We start from the raw sequence: 9,374 nt of genomic DNA on the forward strand, positions 1-9,374 counted from the left end.
AGGGGGTCAATGTCAGACCTTGCAATCAAAAGTTAGGGGGCGCACTGAAATTATGGCAAGGGTTATTAGCCCCCTAACTTTTGATTGCAAAGTCTGACATTGACCCCCTTTTCAGGAGTTGACCTAGAGCCCACCAAGGTCATGCATATCAAATTTGGTCAATGTCAGACCTTGCAATACACTGTAAGGCTACTGTCCTGCCTCACTTCCAGTGATGAAGCTAAGCTATGCTATGCTAAATGCACGCACAGAGACAAAAAAGGTATGTATCTTCTTGTCTAACTCCAGGGAAGATGTTAAATAAGCTAATTTCCCAAAATGTTGGAGTTCCCCTTTAACACTGTCGCCTCACAGCAAGAATGTGCAGAGGGCCTTAAGGCACCCGTCAGTCTCTTGATAAGTCGGTGCCGACGAGGGAACGCCGACACGAACACCATCCCGTCAGTCCCCCCGCGCGGGAACGCCATCCCCTCACTCCCCGTAGCGCACCTCCGCTCTCAGCTCTTTGCGCTCCCCTCACTCCCGTAGCGCACCTCCGCTCTCAGCTCCTTGCTCACGTAGCTCAGCAGCGCCGCGGTGACCTGCTGCTGCAGCGTGGCGTTCCCCATCACCAAGGCCACCAGCTGGGCCACGTCGGTCCAGTCCAGCGTGCCCAGGATGGACGTGACGTCCTGGTACAACCTCTGCTGCTGGGAGGGAGACAGCTCCATGATGATCTGAGGGAGGGGCTTGAACTGACCACTGGTCAGCCAGCTGCCCAGCAGACCACCGACGGCACCACCTGGGAGGAGGGGGGGGGGGGGGGGGGGGGGGGGGTGGAGAGAGAGAGGGGAGGGAGGGAGAGAGAGATAAGGAGAGAGAGGGGGGAGGGGGATGGAGAGAGAGGGGGAGAGAGAGAGAGAGGAAGACAGAGGGAGAGGGAGAGAGGAAGAGATAGAGAGAGAGAGGGAGAGAGAGAGAGAGAGAGGAGGGGGGGAGGGAGAGGGAGAGATGGAGGGGGGAGGGAGAGGGGAGGGGGAGGGGGGGAGGGAGAGGGAGGAGGGAGAAAAGAGATAAGGAGAGAGAGAGGGGGGAGGGGGATGGAGAGAGAGGGAGAGAGAGGGGGAGAGATAGAGAGAGAGATAGAGAGGAAGACAGAGGGAGAGGGAGAGAGGAAGAGATAGAGATAGAAAGAGAGACGGAGAGAGAGAGAGGGAGGGGGGGAGGGAGAGGGAGGGAGATGGAGAGGAAGAGAGAGAGGAAGAGAGAGAGAGAGAGCGAGAGGAGAGAGAGGGAGAGGAAGAGAGAGAGATAGAGAGAGAGAGAGAGAGAGAGAGAGAGAGTTCAGTTGAGTTCAATAGGTCTCAGCTAACATACAATGTGTCAGTCAATGGGCCTCATTCAACAATACTCTCTTATTATTTTTCTTATATTCTTGCTTACCTATCTGTTACAGTAAGAGAACAATAAGAAAATCCACCCCCACATCCATCAAGCCGTTCTTAACGTCCAAATCTGTGCTTACCCAGCATGATGAATCCTTATCCCACTCATTCTTAAACTGAAATGCTCGTTTGTGCTCAAATCATTTGCATACAAACTAGTGTTGTCAAAAATATCGATATCGATACATATCGATTCTGAATATTTAAAACGGTTTCAATACTCATTTCCCGAAATATCTATATTTAATTATTCATAAAAAAAAGAATTTCTTTCTTTCTTTTTTGTATAAGGAAGTTGCATTGTTGATTTCAATACCTGTAATAGTACAGTAGTCCACACACGCACACATGTGAATTCAGTTAAGTTGGAATATGACTGTAAAACAAACAGTTCAGTTTGTCAGGTACATGCAACACAGATTACAGTGTTGACATCTGTCTGCTTGAGAAAATACCATGTTCTGCAATAAAAATGATTGAAGTGAGATGAACAGTTATTTTAAAATGTGTGATCTAAAGATAAACAAAGGGTTTTAAAAGTGTTATATTTATCTTCTCTTATAGTATCAGAGAGAAGCTGAGGAGAATCAACAAGCAACAAAAGCAAAATTTATATAAAAAAAAAAGATTAATTTTTTAATTTTTAATTTTAAGATTGGACCTTTTTCCCCGTGGTATCGAAAATGGTATAGAATATCGATACTTTTCAAGGTATCGTATCGAAGTTCGAAATTCCAGTGTCGTGACAACACTAATACAGACACGCCCGCCATCTCCTTATAAGGTGAATGAGGCGTGTGTAAAACAGCCGTGGTTCGGCATCTGATCCCCCCCCGTTAGGGCTGACCCCTATTAGTTGAATAGTCGACTAATCGATCGAAAGGAGCCGTAGTCGACAGTCGAATGCAAAAAAAATAAAAAATATTATTATTTATTATTATTCTTTTTTTTTATCATTCTTTCCAAAAGAAAAGAGGCCTAGAAGCGTGGCTAACGCTAATGGCACGCATACCAGAGGCTAACTGCCTAAGAAAACAGGCACAGAGGCACTGAAAGAGGATTTCACCCGTCTAATGAACACACTAGACTAGACAAATATCAAGATGTATCCATCAGTGGACCAATTGCATGCTTTTGCAGAGGACAATAAGCCTTCAGTCGACTCCTTCAGACATTAAGCTTCACCCCCACAGCCCAAATGGAATGATAAAAAAAAATTATACTTATACTTTTTCAATTTGTTTTTTTATAGTCGACTAATAGTCGACTATCGGCTAATTTCGGCCAATCAAAGTAGACTTATCCAAATCCTTAGTCGGGGACAGCCCTACCCCCTGTCTGATCCATTCAACAGGAAGCGATTTGCGACTGATCTAAAAATGACACACACACATCTCACGACTCGTGACTCAGTGGATGTGTGTTCCTCATCGCATGTGTGTGTGTGTGTTAATCTGATGACAAATAAAGACTTATACTTGTACTTATACGTACTGAATAGTGCGAAATATATAGTTCCAGCAAAGTAGGCTTTGTCAATACTGACAAGTAGGCTTGTCAAGAACCAATCGTGCAGTATACTGATATGTATATGCCGCTGATCCTATGCTCTCTCCTTTCAGAGAGAGATGACAGGTGACAGATCCGGTATTTCCGAACCTATAGGTCTGTCACCTGTCATCTCTCTCTGAAATGTCCCTGTGGCTAAAACCCAGAGTGCGCTCAGAACTTGTAGGTGTGGAGCAGAGAGGAGAGGAGAGGAGAGGAGAGGAGAGGAGAGGAGAGGAGAGGAGAGGAGAGAGGGGAGGAGAGGAGAGGAGAGGAGAGGAGAGGAGAGGAGAGGAGAGGAGAGGAGAGGAGAGGAGAGGAGAGGTTGTAAATATGCGTTCTATGCGTACGGCCTGGGCAGCCAGCATCTAACTGTTCTAACAGCAATATATAATCCATTTCAGAAGCAGAACGCACACAATAAGTTATAATAATAATTATTGAAAAGTTCTGGGTTTATAAAGTCGTATTTGGGGGCAATTGACCAATGGTTTGCTTTCAATGAACTCCTTCCTCTCTCACCTTTTATATATATTTTTTTTATGTTATCTACTAAAACTGTATTGTATTATATTGTTTGTTTTGTAAAGTGTCTTTGAGCATTAGGAAAAGCGCTATATAAATCTATTATTATGAATGGTAGGCTTTTTTTTAAATGTTTCTCATCTGGGTAAGAGTTTCTTATCTGGGTAAGAGTGCTCTCGACCACTCTTAGAATTTGGTCTTGCCTGAGAGAAAAGCAACAATAAGAAAACATTGCTATGGCGGCTGGGTGGCGCAGCGGACATTGCACTCGTCACCAACGCAAGAGACACCGGGTTCGAATCCGGCTGTCGGCGTTGCCTCTGGCTTGGGCCGGCCGTCATACTAACTCAATTGGCAGAGTCAGCAGGTGGGAAGTCGAAGGGTGGTAGTCTGGTCGTTGTGAACAGCGACTCCTACAGGTCGGTTGGGGCGCCTGCACAGCAGAGACAGGAAATGGCGGAGGCAGTGTGAGCCTCCTACACGTTACTCCTCGCCAAATGAGAGTCCGCGCTGGCAGGTGAAAAGATGTGACAGGCTGCCTCCACATGTATCGGAGGGGACATGTGATGCAAGGCTTCTATCCTCCCTACAACCGGCCAGTGGGGGGCATATGCGAGCAACGATCAGGACAGGGGAGGGAGAATTGGCACGAGAGGTAAATTGGGATGGGGAGAAATCCCAGGTAAGAACAAAATAAGAGGAAATGCTAGTTAAGAACGAAATCTGTTCTTATATCGCTTCATGAATTAGGCCCAATGTATGTATCTCTATGGTACTAAAAGTCTATTGTTAAAAACTCTACATACATATAGAAATAGGGCTGGGAGGCTTACTGTATTTTAAGGTATCAATATTGGTGTCAACAATATATACATATTTTAAATTGAATCATCACTTTGGTGCCCATGTTAATAGGCGCTGTGGGATAAAGATCTGTGTCGAGGCTATTTTCTTGGCGTGCTGGATTAGATTAGATTAGATTAGATTCAAATGTATCATCATTATACAGCACAAGCAAAGTACAACAAAAATAAGTTTGGCATCCAACCAGAGTGCAAATGTAACAGTAAAGTGCAATGTTAATATACAATGTACAGGTGATTAAACTGGGTATAAATTATATAAGTGAGTTCTACTGGGTGTAGTGCTAATCAGATGTATGTACAGAGTTGTACGTATTAATATGTACAGTGATAACAGGTATAAAGACACTATGGTAGTAAGTCCTACTGGCCAGCAGTGTAACTAGTAAGAGTAGGTAAGGGATATGTACAGATATAGATATAGTATCTACAGATACGTAACAAGGATTAGATGCAGGTATGTACAGACAGATGTGGATATATATATATATGGTAAATATAAATATATAAAGTTATATGGTAGACTATAGTCTGAGGTAGGTACGGTAGTTATGATTACTATGATGATTACAGTAGGGCTGTGGGTACATTGAGTATCTAGGCAACAGAGGTCAAAGTTCGTACAGTAACAAGAGTGTGGATCAGGGTAGCGCTGGGCATCGTTTCGCATTTGAACGATTCCGATTCTGCATTTCGATTCCCGTTCTAAACGATTCTCGATTCCGATTCTTTGAGGTGCAGGTTAAAACAGGACACACCTTATTTCGCAGGAGAAAAAATTTATTTGAAAAATCCTTAATTTTTTTCATACTATTCACATTGTCAGTTGACTTGATACAGTTTAATTTGGTTTCTGTACTGTAACTAGGATATTAATTAACAAATTAATAATAAAAAAATAATAACCGGTTCTCGGTGCCCAACCCTAGAGGGTATGGATCATCTGACATAGGCAGGAATTTATTTATATGGGCAGACCTAAAAATGTGTCCAAAGCTTTACAGGAAAGCAGACGCTGAAGTACCTGTACCCAGGGGAGGAAACTAACTTTTTGGCTTACCAGCCAACTGGCGAGTATCTGATTTTTTTTACCAGCCAAACTGATTTTTTACCAGACAAAAAAAATCGCTAATTGTGATAATTACTTCTTTGTATGTCAAGCCGCGTCAATGTTGTGTATACATCTGGGTAGGCACACTGTGCCTTTAAGACAGCACGGTGGTCTTACGACAGTGCTGTGAAGTACCGTCAAGTGTTGTGGTAACGTCAGTTGGGTTGGTGTGCTGTTGTGCACAGTGCACTGGTTGAGCTAGCCCCTTTCGTGACTGCGATGTGCAAGCCAGGGGCTTTTGAGCATGAAATAAAATGTCTAACCTTACGTCGTAGTCCGGTGCTTTTTTGGAAACATTATAGTCATAACAGATACACCTAGCTGGCTGCTTTGAGCACACGGGGCTAACGTTAGCTAGCAAGCAGCTATAGCTAAAACGCTAACTAGAAGCTAACCACTGTATACAGTTCCAGTAGACTAACATTACACCTCTGTGATTTAAATGTGTCCTTAGTAACTTATACTCGAGGGTTGTACTAGGGTTGGATGCAGTTCCCCGTTGGCCAGTCTGTCTGTTTTCCATCTTCTGCTGTGTTTAACGTTATCTGTTTGCGAGTGCTCCTGATGGCTAGCCTAGTACCGCAGGACTTTTATTATTATATGTCCGCGGGTTGGCCAGTACTGCGCACACGTTTATTAAACATTATATGTCCGCGGGTGGTCTTGTGCAGTGCTCTCGTGGCACTGTCAACTAAAGCGAACACTCAGAAGACGCGCACCGTTTGCCAGTGCAGTGATTGCAGAATGTTTTATTTTTTTTGTATACTCGCCAGCAGGGGAGGAAACTAACTTTTTGGCTTACCAGCCAACTGGCGGGTATCTGATTTTTTTTACCAGCCAAACGTAAAAAATACTAGCATTTGGCCAGTAAAGTGGCCTAATTTCCTCCCCTGCCTGTACCGTTTAAGTCAAACAGTTGTTTGGACCCAGGCCCCATTTCTTACCCACGGCGATTCCTGCCGGCCCAGCGAGCAGCCCCCCGGCGAACGCCGCTCCTCCTGCCACCATGGCCCCTCTGGTGGAGTGCTGCACCGCGGCCTTCATCTGCTGGTCGGCCGACAGGTCACAGCACAGGCGCATGATGTCATCCATACGTGGAGCCATGCCGTCACTGGAGGAGAGAGGAGAGGGAAGGTGAGGACACCGCTGGAATTAGGGCTGCAACTAATGACTATTTTGGTAGTCGACTAATCTGTCGATAATTTTTTCGATTAGTCGACTAATCGAAAAAAGATTATATTAAAAAAAAGTATATATTTTTTTTATAAATATTTTTTTTTGCACTACCTATCTTTGTGAAAGTGGCTTCTCAGCTCTGGTCCAGCTGAAGACGGAGCAGAGGAACAGATTGGACATTGAGCATGACCTCAGAGTTGCTTTGAGACTCTTGTCAGGAGCAAACAACATCCCCAGTTATCCCATTAGTTCCCCCAAACTTACTGTCGGTCTGTTATGTTAAGCTAAGAAGTCTTCAGCTGGCTGGACCAGAGCTGAGAAGCCACTTTCACAAAGATAGGTAGTGCAAAAAAATATATATAATAATAATAATAATTTTTTTTTAACAACTAATCGACGCAACAATTCCTCGTCTACGATTTTTTATAATCGACATCGTCGATTATGTCGACTAATCGTTGCAGCCCTAGTTGGAATTAACAGTTCCCTGACTGAGCAGAACCGGACTGAGCTGACGTTTTAGATCCGACGCCAATGTTGATAACAACCGGGGAGGAAAATGGCCGACATCGGACACAACCACCAATGAAGTTTTCCCTTTGGTTGTTACATGACAGATAGAGGTCTCCTTGGAAGGTTCCCCTCAAAAATGGTTCTATTATTATGGCAAAAAGCTAAACTGAAGGCTATTTGATCATGGTGCATTTATATAGCTTTTATCCAAAGCGCTTTACAATCTTTGTTCTTCACATTCACTCAACACATTCACACAACAAAGGTGGGGGCGACCATGCAAGGAGCCAACCTGCACATCGAACCGGGAACCTTCAGATTACCAGACGACTGCTCTACTAGAGCCATATGGAATCCGCGATCACGGAATCGCGGACGGAATCGCGGAATTGAGCAATAAAAATGGAATCAACTATAAAAAAATTAAAATTAAAGTTTTTTCTTTTTATGTTGTGGGACTTGTACAGCACTTTGTTCAACTTTGTCAGTGCTGTAAAGTTTAAACCTTTTTAAATCTTAGACAAACAAAACACTTTGCTTTCATGAAATATTGTAAGCCGTCATTTGAGGCTTTATAAAAGCAGCACAATGAACACAAATCTGTCAGTGCCGAGTCCGACCTCATCTTAAATAACAAACAGCATTGCTTGTTGTAGTTAACAAAGAGAGGCAGAGTTGATTTAGCAAAAATATATATATATATATATTTTTTTAATAATCGAATTAAATTTTCATATTCGAATCCCATGCCCATCGAACGAAGCTTCGAAGTATTTAAGACAGCCCTATTAAATGGACTGTTATATATAAATTGTGGACATTTATTCATTCCCACTTATTAGACACTATTTCTGATGGTAAAATGAGCGTACAAAGCAAAATACAGAATTCTGAAATATTAAAACGGAAAAAACTGAATTTGGAAAAAAAATAAATGGAATTTGGAAAAAAATTAAACGGATTTTTATGGCTCTATGCTCTACCTCCTGAGCCACTGTTGCCCTGTGTAGCCATTGCCTGTAATCATCATCAAACCCCCTAACTCTCCTCAAAGATAATTATAATAACGGACCCATATATTGAGTTCTTTATTGTCATATTGGTCTTTTTCCCCTCAAAGATATACTGTATGTAAATGTGAACATCTTAAAACTTAAATTAGTTATAAAGTTATACAATCAAACTAAACGTGGTACTCCTAGATTCATTCAACAGTCCCCTCACACTGCCAGAGCAATACATTCAATATAATTGTCTGTCTGGATTCCTGAAAGATGGCGCCGCAACGACCGGCTGCCTGTCTGTGCGCTCCGTTGAGACTGTGCTTACTTTTGTTAATATTTATAGTTTTAAGAGTTTTGTTTGTACCAACTGTTGGTGCATTTAATGTGTATGACCGTCAGTCACTCATAGACATTGGATTACGGGAAACTTACATTCTGCATCGAACATTGTACATATGTCTACACTGAACACTGTGACCTCTATTTTTACTTCTATTTTACATGCTATACTATTTTATTTCATACTTATCTTGTCTAGCACAGTCTCTGGAGCGTAACAGTAAGAAGCATTTTGTATGAAAGTATTCTGTACTTCTGTATGACAACTAATAAAGAAACTTGAAACTTAATAAGAAATAAATACAGAGCAATTCTGGTAGAATTCCTCCACATGTCATGATATAAGCAATGCATCCAAATAAGAAGCTTTTGTAACACCGTGATTAGGGGTGTAAAAAAGGTACACGTATCCGTACCGAACCGTTTCAGTACTGGACCTTAAGTTCAGTAGGGCTGTGTACCGAACGAATTCAAACGGTATGTTTTTTTAGTATCACAAACTGTACTGTATTTGAAAATCTGGTATGTCATAAATGTATAGATGTAGCAGTACTGTCTATCTGTATGTCGTGTATGTCATATGATGAATTGAAAATGGGGGACCCTGATGGAAACAAGACGAAAGTCTTTCTCTGGTCTGCATCCCCTTAACAATTGTATGTATTGAGCTGTACTGTACTGTACCCATTCTGCAATCTGTTAATAAACTTTTCAATCAATCAATCAATCAATCAATGTTAATAACCACTAACGACCGCACATACTTTTTTTTTGCGTTCACCCATTCCCAAAATATTATTTGTACAAAGGGCCGGGTGTTCGTTCAACCCACAACACAACACTGAGAGATTACCTGTAATAATTATTATTA

At 42.4% G+C, this 9,374-nt stretch overlaps 1 protein-coding gene across 1 annotated transcript; it reads right to left on the minus strand.

Moving 5' to 3' along the window:
• Positions 1–320: 320 nt before the first annotated feature.
• LOC311222834 (protein C19orf12 homolog) lies at positions 321–6,578 on the minus strand. Its single transcript, XM_084307469.1, has 2 exons — positions 6,416–6,578; positions 321–781 (listed from the first exon to the last, which is right to left on the minus strand). Exons 1-2 carry the CDS (start codon positions 6,573–6,575, stop codon positions 498–500), a joined length of 444 nt encoding a protein of 147 aa, XP_084163595.1. The 5' UTR covers positions 6,576–6,578; the 3' UTR covers positions 321–497.
• Between the last annotated feature and the right edge of the window lie 2,796 nt (positions 6,579–9,374).

This window comes from Notolepis coatsorum (assembly GCF_963971535.1).
Source record: "Notolepis coatsorum genome assembly, chromosome: 2".
NCBI lineage: Eukaryota > Metazoa > Chordata > Actinopteri > Aulopiformes > Paralepididae > Notolepis > Notolepis coatsorum.

Coding starts and splice junctions, on each gene's coding strand:
- LOC311222834 (XM_084307469.1), bottom strand. CDS start 6,575: ATGGCTCCACGTATGGATGACATCATGCGCCTGTGCTGTGACCTGTCG. Junction 782..6,415: donor GCCGGCAGGAATCGCCGTGG/GTAAGAAATGGG, acceptor CCCTCCTCCCAG/GTGGTGCCGTCGGTGGTCTG.